At 39.0% G+C, this 23,371-nt stretch overlaps 2 protein-coding genes across 11 annotated transcripts in view; one reads left to right on the forward strand and one right to left on the reverse strand.

Moving 5' to 3' along the window:
• LOC137281888 (peripheral plasma membrane protein CASK-like) overlaps positions 1-23,371 on the forward strand; it is a 462,595-nt gene that overhangs the window by 358,023 nt on the left and 81,201 nt on the right. For 6 of the 10 annotated variants that reach the window (XM_067813583.1, XM_067813580.1, XM_067813585.1 and 3 more), the window contains 2 exons: positions 11,536-11,622; positions 20,417-20,503. In XM_067813583.1, the coding sequence (XP_067669684.1) occupies positions 11,536-11,622; positions 20,417-20,503 (174 nt within the window). The remainder of the gene's footprint in view (positions 1-11,535; positions 11,623-20,416; positions 20,504-23,371) is intronic. The other 4 variants (XM_067813582.1, XM_067813586.1, XM_067813584.1 and 1 more) reach the window with 1 other exon arrangement.
• Positions 1-23,371, reverse strand: part of LOC137282102 (uro-adherence factor A-like) — a 390,886-nt gene that overhangs the window by 140,798 nt on the left and 226,717 nt on the right. The window lies entirely within an intron of this gene.

Here is a 23,371-nt window from a genome sequence, read left to right on the forward strand (position 1 = left end):
TCTGGAATCTGACTATCTGCGTCCCCAAAGTCCCTTTCAAATATTGCTCCCTTAAAAGCTATCCAATGTACTGTTGGTAGTTGGCGAGAGACTTCATCTTCCACAAACTGATACAGATGTAGAATTGACGGCTGTTTTCATCTCAGTGTTGATATCTTAGTTTTGGATTGTTTGTTTTCTGCATGACTGATGGCGGCATCTGATTGTAGTGGTATGTACATGTTTTGTTCTTTACATATCAAACCAGTTGTTTGCACATTACACCATAGAGATGCTATCTACCTGAAACTAGTGATATTATCAACAGTTCCAGTTACAGTCAAAATGGCATCCCAGGGCTTTGAGTGAGTTAGTGAGTGAGTGAGTTTAGTTTTATGCCACTTTTAGGAATATTCCAGCAATAGCATGTTTGCTGACAAATATATGGGCTTCATGTACTGTGCCAATGTGGGGAATCAAACCTCTGTCTTTGGCGTAAAGAGCTAACACTTAAACCACTTGACTACCCCACTGCCCCTCCAGGCCTTGGAAAAGCTATTGAAATTTTATGGTAGGATTTAAAGGACATTTGCTAATTTATTCTTCACTGAAAAGTGATGTTCCATGCAATTACCATTTTTGAGCTTGTACATCATGTTCCTCTGTTTGTTAAGTTGACTTGCCCTGGCATAGAGACCATAAAACTTTTGAATCCCATGCTGGAATTCAAACCATGAACTTTCTGATCTTAAGTCAGACACCTTGTCCACATGACGAAAAGGTTAACCCCATCAGCAAGCTGACAAGGTAAGGATGTCATCAATGGTATGACTCTCACACCCTGCTACATACTCTCCTATCTGCAAAAGACACGTCCCGAGCTGCATAGAAGCATACTGAGACTTATTTTGCTCAATCTTCATATGAACGTGCTCATCCCCACATTTTGCACCAATGTAGCTGCCATAAAATTCCCATGCTGGGATTCAAACCACAAACCTGATTCGAGGTCAGAAGCTTTATCCACCTGAGCTAAGAGGTTAACCCCATCAGGATTGTCATGATGTCATCTGTGGGATGATATGACACCCTGCTGTACTTGCATACATGTCTCTGTGATGTACAACACCAGTCCGTCACATTTTTCCAATCAGGTATCATCAATATTGCATGACATACCAGAATTTACAATAGATCCTGTTTTAGCACAGGTGTTAATGATTGTGAAAATGTTTTCATCCCTGTTATCTTCAGCCCAGATATATTTGAGATCAAAATGAATGGAAATGTTAATTTTTTCATGATGTTCATCTTAGTATTCATTGGTTTGCATGATATTAATGCAGACCAATGATATATAACTCATCATTATTGAACTCCTATTGGACAGGAGAAAATGATGACGCATCAATAATTCAATCACTTGTCACACTCCATGTTTTGAGGGGAGCTTGGGCCTCGACTGTGTTTGTGGAAGGAAGCCATTATTGACTCTAGGTTGTAGGTGTTCGGGGCAGCATGGCTATCCATCAAGTTGTGAATGTCCTGCTCGTGAACATAGAGTGGCGAACATCTACCAGAGTGGTCAGGTCGCTATCAGCCAGACACAGACATAGTTGTGGATGAAGGTTTGATTGCGGTTATTGAGACGCTGACTTTACTAGGGATGTACGTTGATCACAACCATTGAGACGTGGACTTTATTGTTGATGCTGACGCCGTATAGAGACATGGTTGTGGACGGAGATTTGATTAGGGGACAAGATAGACTTTGGGCTGCAGACAGGGAGCTGGTGTCGGATGCTTGATTGATTTCTGATCTCTCCCAAACATCAACATTGCACTATGAAAACTTAATGGCTGAAGTTACATTTATGTTTGCATGTTACTTGGTTACTGAGTCTGTCCTGTTGTCACGAGAAGGGATTGCAGGAGTGGGCAGCCATGTCGGTATCATATTTGTATTCATTTGCTTTGAGGCACCTGCAAGACAGGACCAGATGAATAAAGTGCTCATGCTAAAATGTTAGACTCACTAGAATCAGATGATCATGCACCTGTCTTTTTGTTTGCCTTCCTTACTGACATGCAGATTGTTTGGGGGACTTGGACTTACAGTCACCATCTATTTCAAGAACCTTTGTGGTTCAGCCTCAAACAGAATAGAATGGTGCATCATTCTATCAAAAGTCATTGTAACCCACTGATCTGATGGTTAATTCATTGTCAAAGTTATTGCAATCACAGAATGTAGTCTTTCCTGGTGTCTGATTTCTTTGAAGGTTCTTCTTGACGTATCATATCTCAGCTACCCTACACTGCATTTTCATGGATGGCTTTGGCTGTGGGGTAGCCTACAGGTTGTTGTGTCTGCTCATCATGCCAAAGGTTCAGGTTCGATTTTGGACATTAGTGCATCGTATGAAGTCCATTTCTCATGTCCCCTGCCATGATATTGCTGGAATATTGCTAAGAGTGGCGTAAACCCAACTCAGTCACTCACTCATGGATAACTTTTAGTGTATTATTACCTCGGTACCTGTTCCACAAAACGATTGTAGGGCTAAGATGATTGTAGCTCTTATACTTTAACATAGACATATGAGAGTCTTAGTTCTACAATCACTTTGAGGAACAGAGCCCTGAGAACTGATCACTGAAACCCTAGTCTAGTCGTCCTCATGCTCCGTTCAACATTTTGAAAATCTCATTTGTAAAGATTCTGAATAACTTCAAACTCTGAAATTAAACCTTGATGAGAAATATATTTTGTATGATTACACACAAAGTATTCAAATCAGTATTTATCACATATGGCAGTTTTTTTGGATCCAGCAAATATCTTGCCATCCTAGTGATATTGTTGTGAAGGAGACAGGCATGGAGAATAGCTGTAATATGATTGTGACTTGCAACAAAATACCATGTGTCTTGGAGTGGGATGATCTGGAATGACAAGAAAATCACTTCTGCTTGTTGACTGATGCCACGGACTGGCAGAATCTTTATGAATGAGATTTCCAAAATGTCAAATGGTACATGACGATAGCCAAATGACTCGCTGGTCTTGGGCTTCTTGTTATTGTGAATATGTGTCATGATAGACTGGCTAATGAATAGCCAAACAGATTCTAACATCAAGGTAAACTTAAAACAGATTCAGTTAATTCAAAGAGGAACCTTGGTGCAATGATGAACTGATTGGGAGAATCTAGACTTGTTTCATTTAGGGCTGGCCAGTGGGGTAGCCTCGCGAGTGAAGCATTGGCTTATCACACCAAAGACCCAAGTTCAATTCCCATGGGCACAACGTGTGAAGCCCATTTCTGATGGCTATAGCATTAGAGTAGGGTCGAGTTGAAGGAAAATAGTATTGTTCAAGGACATTCAAGACTAATGTGTAGTGTTTAGGTAAACTTTTGGGCAAATGAATGTCTTCATCCTGACCTTCAGATAACAGTTGCATCTTGATGATGTTTACTGTTTTTTAGTGTAATGGGAGGGGATTTCAGAATGTCAGATTGTGTTACAAAATTGTAGCACACCACCCTGTTGTTGGCCCAGCTGATTTGGCAGGGTCTTTTAAATATCAGTATCTTCTTATTGGAATTATAGATAGGAATGATCTCAAGCAATCTGTGCTGGGCTTCCCATTTTCCCTTGAGGATGGAATGGAATTACATCATCCAGTACAGGTCTTTCTGTAGGAACTCTTGGTTAGAATTTGACCACAGCAGACTATATTGTTCATAAATATGACTAAATGTTTTGGATACTTTAGGCTTGGTGACTTGGTAGATGGCATGTTGTCAGTCCCTGTCAGAAGGTCATGTTCCTGACTACCTGAAGTTTGTCTGGTTCAACAGTAAAATACCCTAAGACCAGTATGATGAGATCATGTGTGAGCTGATGTGAGGCATTGTGGGTAAGACGTATGCAGCATTGTGTGTAAGACTTGTGATGGCTGCAAGTCTGATGTCAGCACAAGGCTTATTGTCTGATGATTCAGGACTTACTCCAGACTTAAAGATTTCAGATAATGCTCGTCTGCGATGCCACCTTGTTGGAGAGGAAATTGACTTTCTAATAGACTGCCTTGTAGCTGAAACAAGAGACATCTTCACTTGTAATGAAAAATTCATGAGCAAATTCTTTAGTACCCATTTGAGACAATTGCATTAATTTGAACAAATTTGTCCACTTTTAGTTGATGACCTCTTGTTGAGGAAGTAGTTTAAAAAACCCCACGTATTCTGACCCTTCCAGCCCTAGCACTCATCCCTCATTGTGTTAATTCACAGCCTAATTTCTTCAACTTTCTTTTAGATGAGGGTGACAGAAACAAGTGGAACTCTAAGGCAAATGTTCGTGGGGTTCAGGTGATATATCTTGTTGCATAGCAACCATCATTGAAATTGCTGGCCATCTTGGATTTAATAGTCATCAGAAGTAATTCACCTCTGATAGTATTGATATGTCCTTGAACATAGCAGGGGCATGGGAACAGTCTCTGACGACAAAAGGCTTTCTCTGATGGAATTATGTGGGAATGATAAAGCTGTTTCTTAATGACTCCTGCAGTGTTAGAGAGATGAGTGAATTTTCCTTAATACATCCATTAACTGTAATTTTTCCCCATGAATGTGTTACATTTCAAATAAAAGTCTGGCCCTTCATGACATACATCAGTCAAAAGGTTTTACCTTACAATTCTGCCGTCTGATTATTTATTTTTTGTAGGAATCCTTCATTTGAACAAAAGAATTTTCTGTTGTTTGGTTACCGTGGTACAACCAAGATATATATCATTCATTCTTTAACTACCATATATATCACTATAAAGAAAAGGTAGTTCTATGTAAAAACCTTCTAAATCGATACATTTATATACCCTGTTTATCAGCCCTGAACTAAGAATGTCACCAAGCGATAGGAAGTCCACATATAAGCAATAAAATCTTGCTTGTCTTCCATTGTTTTCTACACCATTCGTGGTTGCAATTTTTAAGAACGCAGCTGACAAGATGTGACTCCAAACTGGTAACTGTGAAAAAATCTATCTAAGTGTTAAGTAAATTAGACAAAGAAATTGTCTTGTAATTTAAATACCACTTTTTAGGTCTAGTTCTGTTTAACTTTGAGAGAGTGTATTCATCGGGTTTCTTATGAACGCCTTTTCCTACATGTATAACATATATTCGCTGACTTAGACATGTACAGTCATATCTGCTGAAATATATAATGTCCTTGCTGTACCTGAGATATATATCATACAGTGTGTAATGATTATATGTAGGTGAGATATATCATACAGATATAACACCTTTGCTGTAAATGATTTTATACATCCTGTGCTGTAAATATAATGTATAAACGATGTTAAGAAACACCCAGTAGATAACTCACCTAGCCCTTGGGGTATTGTTACACACAGTGGACAGTCTTATGGCCTAGTGGTTAAAGTGTTTGCTCATCACACTGAAGAGTCCAGTTCGATTCTACTTATGGTTAGAATACATGAACCCCATCTGATGTCAGTCATGATATTCCTGGAACATTGCTAAAATGGTGTAAAACTTTTGCAGTTGTGGGTGTCAAACTTTATTTGAGCATCATGCTATCAATGCACTGATTGACAACATCAATATTATGATCAATGCGTATAACATCCCTCCTATAACTGTGATGTATGGCATCGATTAAATAAGATATATAATCCCATGCTTTAACTGCCATGCGCCTAATAGCACTTTTACCATCAGGTTCTGTAGATAGCAAGTCCGATGTGAAATTAGTGGTGCATCTGGAGAAGCTGCATATCAGGATAGAGCGTTATTGTCTTAGGAATGAGCTGTTTTAGTTGATGCCCCCATGAAAACCTTTCATATCAAGTGTTTGGTGTATAATCTTGCAAATTACCCAATGGATGGTGATTGAAGGCTTGCAGGTTTTGCATCGTAGCCAAATGTTTGTAGAGCTCCCTCGTACTCCGTGAGGAGGCAGCTTGTGCATAAATCTCTTGATTCACCGCCGCTGATAAGAATTTGAAGTACATCTATTTACTAATCAGACTTGCCTTCCTCGCATGAATTCACTAACAGTGGGGGCAATTTCTGGAATCAGTTTGAGCATCAGCCTCAATCACTTCGATCAAAAGCGATTCTGACATGTGGGTGTTACCCTATATGATCATCTCGTGTATAAATTGTCATGTCCATCAGCGGATCTGGTCGCATACATTCCATTTATATTCCTGCCTCCATAGGGTCTTCATGTTCCACCCCAGATGGTAGAATACGAGTTTGGTCTGGATGTTGTGAACACTTGATCAGCTGGAATGAGTCCATATTTACTACTCAGGTACCCATCCCCATATTACCAAAACCCCCACTGAGTTCCCGATCCATATTACCAAAACCCCACCTGAGTTCCCAAACCCATATTACCAAGCCCCCAACTGAGTTCCCAACCTCATATTACCAAAACCTCACCTGAGTTCCCAACCCCATATTACCAAAACCCCACCTGAGTTCTAAACCCCATATTACCGAAACCCCATCTGATTTTCCAACCCTATATTACCAAAACCTCACCTGAGTTCCCAACCCCATATTACCAAAAAACCCACCTGAGTTCTAAACCCCATATTACCAAAACCCCACCTGATTTTCCAACCCTATATTACCAAAACCCCACCTGAGTTTCCAACCCTATATTACCAAAACTCCACCTGAGTTCACAACCTCATATTACCAAAACCCTGCCTGAGTACCCAACTCGAATTGTATCCAGCCCTCAGTAATGCTTATACCCAGCCTCGTATCCAACCCTTCTCGGGCTCCAAACTGACGTATTACCCCAAACCCAATCCCATGTTACCAAAAACCCACCTGAGTTCCCAACCTCATATTACCAAAGCCCTACCCAGATACCTGACCCTATATTATCCAAACCTACCCTGGTACTCAACAAGAATTGTATCCAGCCCTCAGTAATGCTTATACCCAGCCATGTATCCAACCCTCCTCAGGCTCCAGACCGATGTATTACCCAAAACTACCTGTGCTCCTGCTGAAGAGGTCAGTGCAAAAAGTGTGATGTTGCAATATTTTTACAGGAGCCCTGGTGAATAGTATTTATGTAGACTGATAAACTGACACTCCCATCATGCACACACTGAAGCTGATTGAAGAATTGTCTATAAACAGACGTGTAAAAGTCAGAAGGAAGACATGTAAATTTCAGGAAGAAATGGGAAAATTTTGAAGTCATAGTACAACATGGCATTTATTGTCATGCTTCCTCAACTACAGATCTGGGTGGTCCTATGGGTACCAAACTCTCTCTGAGTACCCAGCCACCTGTCCTAGTTAAAACACTTGGATGTGTTGGGGATAGTTAGATTAATGTTAGGAAATGGTTGATCCAAACTATTTAGTGACATTTTCAGCACAATATCAGCCCATGACCAGGTCTCGATTAAACCCAAGTATGTAGCTCATTCAGACATAGTTGGAATCAGGAATGGATCAAAGTTCAATGTGAGCATGTTATATTTAGTCCTGTTTGACCGGCTGCTGTCTTGACCGGCCAACAACAGAAGAGGGAGATCGGACATAATGCAGTATGAATCCCGAACCTCTTCTCTGTGTCATTGCCGTGACGTCAGCTAGTTTCTGTTTGTGATTAATGAAATAGTAGTGTGAAGATTAAATGATAAATTATTCATAAACTGGGCTGAACTTGTGTTTGGCGGAGCCCTTATTGAGGGTGCATTTTGAGCAATCTGTCTGACATGCTGTATACCACTGACAATTTGATTTTTTGACTGAAAGAATTTCCTGAATTGATGGAACTGCCGTGATGGACAATTTAAAAATAAGCTGAGTGAAGTACTTTAGGATGATGGATGTTGAATGTTTGAAAAAGTGAGCGGATTGATGATGTGTGGTTGATGAATGATGTTAATATTTGATGGGTGATGTTAATGTGAGATGTTTTGAGGTATGAATAAACGTGGGCTGTTAATGTGATAGGCGCTGAAGTCCTCCCAACTCACCAGACACCACAGTTGCCAACATGGAAAGTTTACGTATTCAGGACAGACTCGCAGATCCAGTTGTAAAGGGTTTTGATAGATCTTAGCTCCGGACGTTCTTGTATTGATTTGGGCCAATAATGACGACTTGAGATTTTACTAGAAAGACGAAGCCATTTCCAACAGATCTGTGTTGGAGACATGTTTGACTTCAATTAAGATTTGATTGCTCGGTATGCTCTGGTTTTGCTTTTTGTTTAATGCCACACTCTGTATTCCAGCTGTGTGATGGTGGTCTGTAACTGAGTCAGAACTGACAGTCTAGTGATCAACATCATGAGCATCTATCAGTTGGTATACACTGACATGTTTTAGTCTTGTCAGCGAGCCTGACCACCTGATCCCGGTGATCTCCTATGGCAAGCATGGGTTGCTGACGACCAATTCTAACCAAAAACTTTACGCCTATCTTTCTGAGCTGGCTTGAGTCACTTCTAATGCAAACAGACACATATGCATGCATATACATACATACAGACACCCATGCAGACACATTGTTGATTGCAACTATCAACACCATTTACATCACATCTTAATATTGAAATATTTAACTTAATGCTGTAAACCCTACACACTAAGTTTCGATAAAAAAATCAAATTCCCAGTTGTTTACTGACGTGTAAAGCAACGAGTGGTTTCAGTCATCGGTTTCATAGCTCACATGAATGATTGTGATAATTACTTTTGGTTTGGAATTACAATTTGTAATAATTTTTGTCATTGTTATTTTAACTTCGATTATAAAAAAGACAAATTTGTTTAATCTTTTTTCTTCAGAACTATTATCAATTTAATAAACATTGTGAGTATAAATCATCTTGATTTAAAAAGCATGTAATTGCTGTGTTGCTTTTGATTGACAGTGTTATAGAATTATCACATTACAAAACAATTGTTATTATATTTGTGTCCATAACAGTAAGGGAGACTCTCACAACCTCTCAAGGCACAGTTTCGGAAAAGGCATAAACACATTAATTGTCCATCCACAACCATCAATCACTGATCCCCAAACAGTATGTGCTGATTAATCTACAATGTCACATGACCCGAGGTCACAAGTCACCCAGGTCAGTGATTGGTCAGATGGAATCAGTGACCAGTTGTTGTGATAGACAGGACTCGTCCAGGGGTTGGTGTGAGTTAGTTTGTTCTTCATCCCCTTGTGGAAATGATTGAGTGAATGAATTGGTGGACATCACTGTCGCTGTGAAGTAGCCCAGCGGATCAAATGCCTGCTTGTCACACCAGTTACATTGTTAGGTACATCAGAAGACTAATGTTTAGTCTCTGAATTAATATAATTCTCATTAAAACAAATAATTCCATAAATTGAAAAGGAACCCCACTGACATTAGTAGACTTACATCTCTGAATGTGTATTGTTTTCATTAGCACAAATAATTTTTTAAATTGGAAGAGACCCCATTGAGATAGGGGATTCAGAACCTGAACATGAGGAAATACAGTGGAAGCTGTCTTACTCGGACCCTTGGTAAGTCGGTTTTCTATATAATTCAGATCGAATTGTTGGTCCTGGCAGAAGTTAACTAAGTTATCACTACATATAGGCTAACTAATTCGGACTTCATGTAACTCTTATTTCGGACTGAATCTCCACCGTTCCAGGTAATTTACTATGAAAACATCGCTAATTAACTCGGAAGAGCTGGACTGCCAGAGGCGGAAGTTCTTTGTAGTTAGCTAATTACTGACTTCAAACTTATTATCAGGTGTGATGATAACCAATCAACAAAAGGAATTAACAAAGCAGTTCAGCAAGCTGACATGACTCACTCAATGTCATTTTGATGGTATGCGATTTTGTTATTAACCAATGATGCGTTTTATTTGTCGATTTCTGTGGAAAAGATTGAATCACATGCGTTTCCATACAACAGCGTTACACCGCGAAATAGTGAGTAACACGAAAACATGGTACGTCACTTCTAGCGCGAAAACACGTTACACCATGGTAGTTGTGTCTTTAATCATAAAAGTACCGTGCATGCGTATCTCCTGGTCAAGGGAGCTAACTCTTGACTCTCACCAGTCCAATTCGGACTCCTCATAATTCGGACAGAAAAGTCGGTCTGAGTCGAGTCCGAATTAGACAGCTTCCACTGTACAGGCTCTCTTCATTTCAAGCTTCAGCATCACAGGCAGTTCTTGGCAGAAGGGACAAAATGTAGTTCAGGGACTGTGAGACTATTAAGTACATCAACTTTTGATAGGCTTGAGGAGGAAAATAAACATATGCATTGCAAATAGTTTGGTTCAGTTATGGTTCATATTAAGAATGTTGCTGAGTGAACATTTCTAGTTTGAGTTGTTAAGGGGTGCTGCTTAATCACTGAATTCTTCAGGGTTCAAACCCAAGCAAATGGATAAAGGTAGTCAGTCAGTTGTAGAAGTTGTCAGGAAGATGTTTAGTAACATGTCACCTGAGCGTGTTTAGTTTTACGCCACTTAGAGCAATGTTTCTGCAATATCACAGCGGGGGACACTATAAATTGTACCTAGTGGGGAATCAAACTCGGGACTTCAGTGTGACAGGTGAACACGTTCACCAGTAGGCCACTTCATCTCCCCCCTGTGAGTGAGAAGGTTTGTGAGAGCATGTGAGAGAGCATGGCTTTACAGTGCTTTATATTTTTCTACAAAAGTCAGGATGAGTGTTACCAGAGCATGCTGGGATTCAAACCAGGACTTTGGTGTCATAGGTGCTCCTATCCATGAAGAGTGGATGTTACTTTACATGTTCGGGGTGTGATAACCTTATGAACTACTGGAAAAATGTTAGCAACACCCTGTTTTGACAGTCCTTTTACAGCAAAGCCATTTTGCGAGTGTCCAACACAAGGTGTGATCGTGAGCAGCGGACAATCCTTTTACCATTCCTCCAGTCATAAAAAGAATGAAGTTTCTGGCAACACTCCGCACTTATTTCATGTCAGAACTATGTAAGGAAATGATAGCATGTAGGTTATAGGTGTTGCATCAGCAGAAGTTGATAGATTTGGGAGCATCTGATGGTGCAGGAAGTCCACAGGTGTAGGTGACTGGAAAGATGAATGAGTTTAGTTTGGTGATAGCTGAGTAGTGAGTTGAAAGGGATACCCGAAGTAAAATTCCAATATCATACTCATTTGAGGAATCAAACCCAGACCTTCAGCACCCTAACCAAATGCTTTAACTACAAAGTCACCCAGTTAGAGGAGACTGCTTCTTGACATGAAATATTTTTATTTCAGAAAATGATATTTGACTAATGACTTCTCAGTGTTTTAATAACATTATCAAGTTTCAGGATGGAGTGTCCATTGGAATCGTTGAAAGCATAATGTTCTTGTCAATGTCTTCAAGCCATATGGAGTCGTATACCATGTTTAAACAGAGAATAACTATATGTATTCCTGGCACCATTCCTTTTCACCATAATTTTTGTCTGTTTCCAGCTTTATGACAAGATCAACACGAAGTCACTCAGTCCCACACGTCGACCATCTGAAGCAGTACCTCGAGCCAAGGAGGTAAGGGACATGGTAAATAAAACTTTCACTGCTTAGCACGACCATCTGCAGCAGTAGCTAGGATGTACAGATGCATTAGCATTACCTGAGGTATCAGTTGATAGAGTAAACTACCTGCCCCTACCTCCCATAGTAAATAATCTCTAGCCATTGGACATAGATGAAGGCCTCATTATGAGGGAACTGTTGTATGGACATACAGTAATGAAGGAGTTTTGGGGCCACCTTGATTTCTTTTAGGAACTGTTAAAGGGGCACCTGTCTTGGAAATCTGCCTGGCTTCATGCATGCTGTAGATATATATCCACCCTGACTGTTGCCAAGAACTATTTTAGGGGCACCTCTTGGCCTGGCTTGACTCCTTGTAAGATCTTGGGGACCTGTCGTTGCCAGGAACTATTACTGGAATCTTGTGGATCAGCCCTCTTATGTGAAATGAAGATATTTGTCTGTCTTGACCAAAGCTAGAAAATGTTAAAGGGGGATCTATCTTTGGGATCTGTTGATCTTCTTTGTCATAGCATGTACGCATTTTACAGCACTTCTGATCAGATCAACATCACAGACAGACTTGGCACCTCATGCTGTTCCAGATCCACCCTGTTAAGAGAATCTGGCAGTGGTTTTATGTTTTATGATATATATTAACAAACAAAGAGGATTGTTAGTCCTGCATGATTCATTACTGTCTACGCTTCTAGTAATGTAGATTGTGTCTGAATAGGTTGGCAGGAAAATAGCATTTCCAGCAGACGTGGCATGTGTGATGTGTTTGGCCACTTAGTGCAAGTTGGATTCTAGAGTGTCTGTCTTGAAACTGAATGAAGAGACTGTTACCTAAATGATAATTCAGGTTTCTTACTTTTGATGCAATAACATTTGTATTTTGTCTTGAAATAGACAGTAAGTGCTTTTTCAGTGAGTTCTTTGTTATTTGATATAGTGCTCTTTATCCCTGCGTTGTATAATGTTTTTCTGTCTTTGTCATAACAAAGATGAGGATATGGCTTTTCAAAGTGTAATATGGCTGAGTATATGTCATTGTAACCTTTTGAATTTGATTATTGCTCATACTATCAACCACTGGTTTTGCCTGGACTTTCATCTGTATTTTTATATGTAGGTTATTGAACTCATTAACTCACTCACTCACCCAAGAAAAAATCACCCACCCACTTGCACCAAAGGGAACTACAAGTAAATGATTTGTTGTTTCTGAAATGTTTATACGTTTTCTTGTTCCAATATATCCACACCCTGCATTCCACCCATGCAGTAAACACCAGCTTATACATCACTGTCCACACAAACAGCCAAGAATTCTGATTGCATGTTGAGAGGTCAGCAGGAAGATAGCATTTCCAAGTTATCAGCCATGTATAATGTGTTTGCAATTTGCTTCCACCACCACAGCGATATATCATGGCAAGTGGACATCGGTGCCATTACCAACTCCGCCTAGCACCAAACAAAGTGCCAGCAGAAACAGTTGGATACACCTCACAAAACCACATTATTTTGGTTTCAGCCTCCATTGCTTAATTATTTCTATGATAATCAATAACGATGGCGAGCCACTTGGCGGCAGTATATGCAATATCTTAGTGATGTGTTGCCCTGCGACAGAATTTCCATGCTTGATCTTGAAGCAAATAAAACACTGGAATCTGCAAACTCTCTAGGCATTTCTACATCACAGATGGTCTTTAGTGACAAGGAGAGAGGGGAATGGGTGTTTAATTACAAACAGTGGAAAGGACAAGGAAATGTCTTTGAACATAAACATAGTCTTCTGTACTCTTAACGCCATGGGACATTTGGGATGTTATTTTCATATATTTTGCAGGAGACGGTTAAGTTTTTATATGAAATAGAGATTTTAACAAATTTCCATCATGTCATAAAAACTTACTGAAAAGAAAATGTGAGAAGTAGTTCACAATTAGTCTGAAAAATGTTTATGATTGAAATTATTATTGAGGTAAAAGTCCTCTTCACCTACCTTACATTTAATGATCTGAGATTGGGATTTTGGTGGCTCAGTTGGGGCAAGTTTGATATACAGAGTTAGGTCCACTGGTCACTGTAGTGACCTTGTGAGTTTAAATCCTGTTTTGTCCTGATACTGTCTGTATTTTGTGCTCATGATGTTGTGAGTTTCAGTAAAATGGTAAATCTCTGAGACCTGCATTACTTCACGCTCTCCTGTTATGTCATGCTGACATTCTGTGACTTATGGAGTGGCTTTAAATCCAACTTGCTGATTGTCATGTTATTTCATTGTTGCACAGATTAAGGCAGAAAAACACTATTCAGTTAGAAAGTTTCTTAAATTTAAGATATCTTCACTACATGTTCAACAATAGCCAAAGTTCAGTGCTGATAATGGTGGCAAAATCAACCCCTAAATCATAATCTTCTACACAGAATTGCTGCTCAGTCTAGCAATTTTAAACAATGAAAAGCTTCATTCCTCATGTAATAAAATATTCCACATTTAAATCTGAACCCAAATGAACCTTGTGTTCTAAACAAATTTCAGTTCTCAGAGTTTTAGGTGCAGTAATACTGATGATCTTTCATGTTTGAAGAATGTTAAAGAACAAAAGTTAAATTCTTCAGTTAAAATCGCAAATCACAAACATCTATGAACGAACACATCTTTATTCACTTCCTCCAATCTGGGATTTAGGGTTTCTTCAAAGAGTCTCTTTTTTTCTGATTTAATTCGTACTATATTTTTTTCAGATAAGATTTTCTACACATAAAGTGACTTACAAAGTTCATATGTTCGAGATGATGTCACAAGTGAAAATGTCACCATTTTAGGATCACAAGATGTGTCATTCATTCATCCCAAAAAGCAAATGTATAATTTGAAATTTTGTTTGCATGACTTTAAAGGTCTTTTTTATGAAAAAGCCATATCACTGAGATACAATGAAGGTAGTTCTGGCGCTTGAGTGAAATAGCTTTTTTAATGTTTTGTTATAAATAGTATTTCATTATTAGATATTTTGTAGAAAATGTGTGTTCTAGTTTGATGGGAAATGGCAGATCTGGAACATAGAGAATATTCTGCGGACATGAACAATGGAGTGCTTCCTCCAGGGAGAACTGGCTGCTGGATTCATCATAGAGTGGATGAATCCATCTGAGGGTTCCCATATATCACGCTGTATCTAATTAGTTGTCTCTCCATCACTGCCACTTTCAATATATTTGTGTTTTTGTTTTACTGAACCAGGGAGTTGCACTCTAGGATATCCTAGATGAGTGTTGTCCGAGTTTTGTGTGAGAGGTTTGTCTTTCTTGAGTTGCTGTCCTTAAGCATGCAAGGATCTGCTAATTGTGTTGTAACAGGATCTACTTTTACTGGCATCCTCAGATCTTTGTTCTGTCCGCAAAATGGAAAGGAAAGGTTGTCACTGATCAAATATTCAGGTAGTGAGATACTCAAAAGTATTATAATGTCTTAATATATTAATTGATAAGAATAATATATTTTCTGTGTGTATCCATAATAATATTCTTTGTAAATATGTGATTAATCAACTTAAATAAGATATAAGCCTATGCACTTAAATATTTAAAATTTAATTCATTGATGTCATTATCTCTTTTCGGTATTATAATCTAAATAAATGTTAACATTTCTGTGGCATTGATTATATGTATGTCATCAATATTCATAAATTTGTATCGATGCAGCATGAAGCATTCCAGGTACCTCACTATTATGATACTTGTCCTTGACCTGAATTTCCTGACTCTCCTTGACCTGAGTTACCTAAAACTATCCTTGCCCCAAGTTACTGGAGTAACTGTCCCTTGCCCCAAGTTACCTAAAACTATCCTTGCCCCAAGTTACTGGAGTAACTGTCCCCGACCCAAGTTACCTAAAACTATCCTTGCCCCAAGTTACTGGAGTAACTGTCCCCGACCCAAGTTACCTAAAACTATCCTTACCCCAAGTTACTGGAGTAACTGTCCCCGACCCAAGTTACCTAAAACTATCCTTGCCCCAAGTTACCTAACTATCCTTGCCCCAAGTTACTGGAGTAACTGTCCCCGACCCAAGTTACCTAAAACTATCCTTACCCCAAGTTACTGGAGTAACTGTCCCCGACCCAAGTTACCTAAAACTATCCTTGCCCCAAGTTACCTAACTGTCCTTGACCTGAGTTTTCCGCTTAACTGTCCTTGACCCATGTTACCTGATTAACTGTCCTTGACCCAAGTTACTTAACTGTCCTTGACTCAAGTTACCTGACTAATTGTCCTTGACCCAAGGTAACTAATTGTCCTTGACCAAAGTGACCTGACTAACTGTCCTTGACCTGAGTTTTCTGCTCAAGTGTCCTTGACCCAAGTTATCTGATTAACTGTCCTTGACCCAAGTTACCTGACTAACTTTCATTGACCCAGGTTACTTTACTAACTTTCCTTGACCAAAGTGACCTGACTAGCTGTCCTTGACCCAAGTTACCTGACTAGCTGTCCTTGAATCAAGTTACCTAGCTAACTTTCCTTGACCTGATTTACCTGCCTAACTGTCCTTGACCTGATATACCTGACTAGCTGTCCTTGAACCATAACCTAAGTTACTGTCCTTAATGTTGACCCTTGACCTGAGTTACCTAACTGTCCTTAACCTGAGATACCTGACTGTCCTTGACCTGAGTTTTCTGCTTAACTGTCCTTGACCCAAGTTCCCTGACAAGGTGTCCTTGACCTGAGTTTTCTGATTAATTGTCCTTTCATACTGAACTTCTGATTGCATAGATCAATGTTTGTGCTGTTTGTCACTGAATTGTCGATTACTTACAAACAGCCGCTATGTAGCTGAAACATTGGAACCAACCAAATGCAAAACATAGTGAACTGTTCCAGCTGGCTTGCTTCTTTTGGATCAAGTTTGAGTGAGAGTACTTAGTAACCAAGAAAGGTTGTTTGAAGCTGAGCCTATTTTTGCATAACAGACTTGCTTTTCTAGTAGAATTTTGAGTCACGTCTTACCAGATTATCTTTGATATTTTGGTACAGAACTCTTCAGTAGAAGATGAAAACTTTCCAAATTTTGACATGTTTAATAACAAAAGTGTTCAGGGTTACATTGTATTTATCACACCCAAATTCATGTTTCAGTTTGTAAACAGTTATATCTAGTGTCTTGAGTCTATAGACCTTTGAAGGTCCAGGGTAGAGTAGGCCTTCAGCAAACCATGTTTGCCAGAAAAGGTGATTGTGCTTGTCATAACGTTTGCTGACTTGGTTGACACATGTCATTGGATTGGTTCTCACTTGCTAAGATTGATGCTCATGCTGTTGATCCCTGGATTGTCTGGTCCAGACTTGATTATTTACAGACTGCCACCATATAACTGGAATCCTGCTGAGTGGGACATAAAGTTAAACTCACTCCCTCATTCACTCACTCTTGAGTGTGTAAAACACAGCTCACCAGCCTCAGTGACAGAAACATTAGTGATGTCATTTGATTGTGATGTTAATGTAACTAATGATGTCGCACTTGTTTGTAATGCAATGTGATGCCATTACATTTGAGCCACATATCTCTGGGGAGCAGTTGTTTGATCTCACAGAGGGATATTCTTTGTTTAAGTACTTTGTTTTTAAATGAATACATGTGGCGTGCACATGTTGTTTAGACTAGGGGATTTTATGACTCTTCACTCACTTGGAACAGCAGAGGACAGAACACAACATGTGAACATGCCAGTTTGAAATGTTAAACTCAGGGTCCAGTTTAAGTAACTATGTTGTTTCAAATGCTGTGTTTCCTAAATATTATAGAATGGGGACAGGGCAGAAATCTCCTCAAGGACTTAGGTTTGGTATGCTGGGAACACATTCTAACTAGAAATCCTCATTGGGAGACGAAAAGGTCCTTATTGGGAGACCACAAGGTCCTCATTGGGAGTCAAGATTCTCATTGGGAGACAACAAGGTTCACATTTGGAGACAACAAGGTTCACATTGGGAGACAAAGTCATCATTGGGTGATGACAAGGTTCTCATTGGGAGACAAAGTCATCATTGGGTGATGACAAGGTTCTCATTGGGAGACAAGGTTTGGGAGACAGAGTGTACATGGTTGTTTCAATAGCGTCACAGATTAGTCATTTATGACAGCTGGATAAAGGTCAGAGTTGTTAGGAACCCTAATGTAATGAATATAATGACCCACCCATTGTGCTTAAAACATCTTTAGATGTTATTTTGCAAGTACAGGTAATGTGCTAAGGATTCTCACAGAAGGATGCAAAAGCTTCAAGTATTTGATCGTAAAGTGTCCATGAATACATGATCTTTTCCCAGTGTGTGTATTAATTTTCAACAATCTCCCCGAAAGAGTAAAATATTTGGTTGACCTTCTCTGATTCCTGACCCAGCCACATCTGTCATAAAGAGTGAATTCCAAATATTGCTGATTCATTAATCTTGTGGAACTACCTCTTTTTATTTTAATCTGACAGCATGAAAATACCAACTTTTCACCAATTTCTTATAGGTTCTTGAAGAGAATAATGGTTGTTCTGACTTGGTTGTAAGCTAACAATTGAAATGTCCAACTAAAAACGATCACTGTGCATAAATGACTCATTTCCAACCACCTGTCTACTACAGGAGTTAGTTACATGGACTGATTACAGTCTAGACATAAACAACTCACATTAGATAGTACAGGCCTGGCTTAAACTAAAGGATTTCTGCTTTCATCGTTCAAGTGGTAACTCTGTGATAAAATCTGTGATAAAATCTTAACAAGGAGGTTTGTGTATCACGGTGAGTCTAGACATTTTTATTTTGTGGTAAGGGAATGTAAGAACAGTTGATAATCACTTGCAGAGGGCAATGTTTTAATACATCTCTTGCAAGGTCTGGGTTTTAGTACTGGACTAAAATAACCCTTAGATATTATTCTGTGCAGGACTGGTATCAGTTAGGGGGATGCTATTTTGAAATTTCTGTGAAAGGCTAACTGACCTGTGTTTGTGCTTATCTCTTAGTTTTACGGGTCAACATTCATTTTGATGCAGTATGTGAGTTTGCGTATAGTGGAAGACATAAATATTGGCAGATCCATAGTATATATCAAATGACAAATAAGTCACCTTTTATGTGCTTAAGTTTGTTTAATGAATAATATCGGGAGTCTAGTCAATCCATCACTCAAGCATAAGCAATAATAAATTTCAATGTACAAAAAGTTGTTCATGTAGTCCAACTTTGTTTCCAGGTTTGATTCCTCCGTACCCATCCTTATGTGTTTGACCAAACTGCTAAACTTCTGTTTTATGCATCAATATGGTCTTTCCCCCCCAACAAGCTGACCCCTCACTCACACAAGGTATAAGTGGGCTTCGTTCAAAGTCCTGTTAAACCAACTCACTTGCTCTATCTTCAGTCCCCTAGCAGATGATGTGACACTTTTTGTCCAGAATTCAATACAGTACCCGTAGGCAACAAGCATTTACCTGCTCTAATCTTTGATCTGTGTGTTGGGAACAATGTCTTGTCATAATTGTAATTTATTGAAAGAGCTTGTATTCTTTCAAACCGAGGTAGAGTGTGTCTGCGACACCACAATGCGAGTTGTTAGAAACATCTTACTTGAGAAACTGGATGGGATTAGGGTATAATTGTCGGTCAAGAGATGATCTGACTTGGTTGCAAGTTGGTCCATCGTACTCCAATGAAGTATTTTGATGCTCATGTTATCAATCACCAGACCATCTGGTTACAGGCAACCCTGATAATGCTGGAATAGTTCAGAGGGTTCACTACTGAACAACCCTAACTGATACTTTTTTCAGCTGTAGTGCCAGTTTGAGTAACTTTGTATTGGAGTATATCAGTTTATATGGGAGTGTATCAGTGTATATGGGAGAAGACACTAAACTGAATTCTGCATGACTACAGTGGCATCGAACCAGACACAGCCATTCTTGGTGCTGACGTCTTAGAGAGATTTTATGAATGCTTCCACAAATTCTTGAGTGTTGATTTGTCCCTTTAGCGGTATATTTGTGAAGTATATTTTATTTGCCAAAATGAGGTCCTATTTGCTTGCAGACTTGCTGAGGATGGTGTTACGGTTAAAATTTGCCGTGACAAAAGGTGTGAGAAATCCCCTCAGAACCAGCAACATATAACACTGACAAGTTTGATATTTTCAATAATACTTTATATTGAGCAAACAAAGGCAAACATATACAGATTCACAAGAGAGGTTTCATGTACAATACAACTGAGTCAAATCTAAAGTAATGGGTGACAAATATAATGTCAACTCACCGAAGTCTTGATGTGAGAGCGAGAAACAGTTGTGCTGAACATAACACAGCGAGCGGTCAGGCAGCGGTTATGCGTTGATGGAGAGGCTGGCAGACATGTACTCCAGTAATCTGTGTGTGTATCCATGTCAACAGCACGACAACTACAGTTAAATACAGTATTTGTTGAATGTATGAAATATTTTAGCTTCTGGCTAAACCAAGCTGTTATATTTGGGGCAGGGCATATAATACATCAAATTCAGCGTTAGTTTACTCACTAAATTATTTTATGAGTGCTTCTGGCTAAAATGCCTTTGTGCTTATTAGGTAAGGGCATGTGATACGCCGAATACAGTATTTGTGTACTCTTTGAAGTATTTTATGCTTGCTTCTGGTTAAACCAATATTTTCTTATTGGGCAAGTGCATTTTAGACACTGAGAACAGTGTGCAAACAATGAAATATTTTATGAGTGCTTCAAGCTAAGAGTTTTTCTGTTACAGGTGCTTCACTTGCTGCAGGACACATCCGACACCTATGCATCAGAATGTAATGAATTGAAACAGCTGCTGCACCAACCACACCTAATGGTGAGTAAATAGCCAATCACAGACTGCCATTGTTTGATTGACAGATAAATTTATCCAATCAAGATGAGTTTCAGAATGATTGACATTCACACATATCAAAGACTCAGTTCATGGATAACAATTTTCTTATTATTCTGTAATAGCATCACTGTCTTCTGGGAGACATGAGAATCAAAACCATCAACTACATTAACAAAGTCAGGAAAATGCTTTTATGGTATAATACAGAAATTGTTAGCCGTAAATTGTGTCTGCTTTGTCATCCATATCCAAGAAATGCTGATCAGGCACTTCATACAAACATACGACTCAGCGAGTGTCTGGGACAGACTTTAACAGAAGACACTACGAAAAGGAAGACATGCTGTCTGGTGTGTTTAAAAACAATAGGATCCTGTATAAGTGTACTTATGCTTTCTTTTCAGGAATATGTTCCTGAACATCTTTGACATATCTCTGACTTCTTGTATTTTCCAAGGGCACTGTGATAGCCTAGTTGTTAAAACGTTGTCATGCCAAAGACCTGGGATCGGTTCCCCAATAGATGATAAGAATCTGTTTTCCATTTAGAAAATGTCTTAGACTGGGAGAAATTAATTTCAAATCCACCTGGAATACATTCTTTTTATCCCCCACAATGCATTTTGCAGGGGGTATTATAATGCACCCCATCCACCTGTCCGTGCACATTTATCTTTTCCGGAGAAGAACCGTAAAACCATTCAATATTTCTTCACCAAACTTCACACATAGATTGGTCTAGTGGTGTACTGGTGCCCTTTGATAGTTTTGGAATTCTGAATAAAATATTTTTGGCGTTTCCACGGTAACAAGTTTGACTTCGCCTGAAATTGGAGGTAATGTGGGGGATATTGATGACTGTCTTCTTGTTGATTTTCTCTTCCGATGACCATTCTCATATTTACATATTTACAATATGTGCTTGAAAACAAATACAGTGATTTATGTGAACTCCTTGATCAGTTTGACTCTGTGCTGTCATGCTAGTGTTTGTGAGACAACTAATTAGAGTCTAGAGACTACTGAGGGATGTGTATATAGAATTAGTGGTAAGGATACCAACACGTGAACAAGACACACATGAGATTAGTGGTACTGCTAGTATCACCCGCAGCATGCAATTTAAAGATTCCTCACACCAAGTTTCCACTGTAAGTGCTGTTCTACATGAAACATTTATTGTTTAACGAGTAACCTGCCGCCCAGCTGTACACACACAACACAAGTCAGTTCTGTCAGGTAGAAAGAGTAAGCTGTTGGTATCGACCAGCGAAAGTGTTTGTAAGACAACTGATTACAGAGTGTCTGGAGTCCACTGAGGGATGTGTGTAGGGAATTAGTGGTAAGGATACCAACACCTGAACGAGACATACTTGACATTAGTGGTACAGCTAGTATCACCTGCGGCGTGCGATAGCAAGATTAGTGGTAGGAAGGCAGCTCCTATTCACATCGCAATTTTAACTTTTTCTGGCATCATGCCCCATGTGATTAGCATGGTTTGATGCTGTCAGACACTGTGAGCAGTGTTGCTTATCAGAGATCGGCCATGAAGGTTGCAGTTCTACAGCAAGTTGACTCTTGTCATCTTTAAGTTGTTTTGTCTAAAAGAACCAAGCAGTCCACATTGCTTGGTATATTGTCACAGCAATCGATTTTTAACAACACTCATTGGTGTTCCAATGATTGAAAATAAAAGAAAATCAATGGAAAGAAGGATTTAAGATAATTATTGATTGTAAAAAACATATTTTCAGAATTTTGGTGTCTTAGTATATCAGGCTTGAATAAAGTAAACTAACTATTAAATTTGATGCATATTCATGAACAAATTCATGCACAAATTTATGCACAACAGCGTACAGCTATACACATAGTTTCGTATTCATCTCTAGGGTATATATTCTGATAGCCTGTCCATGAATAAATTTTACGTTTATCGTGACGTAATGAGATATACTGATAAAAATTTCTTGTGTAAATTAACAGAATAATTTGTATGTGGAAAGTTAAATTTAGATATGAGAGTATGTTGCTAATCAGAAAAACCTGGAGAAAAATCTTTGGTATTGGTGATAACACTGAAACATCTAAACCTGAGAGTAATCCGTCATACAGACACTGAAACATCTATACCTGAGAGTGATCTGTCATACAGACACTGAAACATCTCTACCTGAGAGTAATCCATCATACAGACACTGAAACATCTCTACCTGAGAGTAATCCGTCATACAGACACTGAAACATCTATACCTGAGAGTGATCTGTCATACAGACACTGAAACATCTCTACCTAACAGCCCATGTAGTCTAGACAGTTTCAGGCTGAAAGTGGAAAAGGTCATTGAGCTTTTTTTCATAATTTTCCTGTAAAACATGTTAATTTTAAAGACCACATGTTAGCCTAGGGTTTGAGTTCTGGATCAATCAGCACTACATCTATTTTGGGTGGGTCGCGTCATTGTTACCATAGTTTCAAATTTTGCTTACCACTAGAGCTAGTTTTGCCTGAAAGCTAGTTCCTAGCCCACAAAATAATTCACTAGCCTGAAATTTGAATGTAGAAACTAATCAAAGGGTTACAATAATGTAAAACATCAACAACGAATAAGAAATTCTGAATTCCTGAAAATAGGGCCATGACTGTGGTGATGTACTGGATTTTTTAGAGCTACAGACTAGTGGGCCAGTGTCAAGGGTTGAAAATTCCTGGATCTGCCAATATGGAAGATAAGTGGAATTGCTAGAAAAGTCAAGGCCAAGTTTTCAAAGACACCTAGATTTCTGAAATTGAATAATTTCAGGATCGATTCAACTTTCGTTCAAGTCTTAAAAGTGATTGTT

Source organism: Haliotis asinina, chromosome 4 (assembly GCF_037392515.1).
Source record: "Haliotis asinina isolate JCU_RB_2024 chromosome 4, JCU_Hal_asi_v2, whole genome shotgun sequence".
Taxonomy (NCBI): Eukaryota; Metazoa; Mollusca; class Gastropoda; order Lepetellida; family Haliotidae; genus Haliotis; species Haliotis asinina.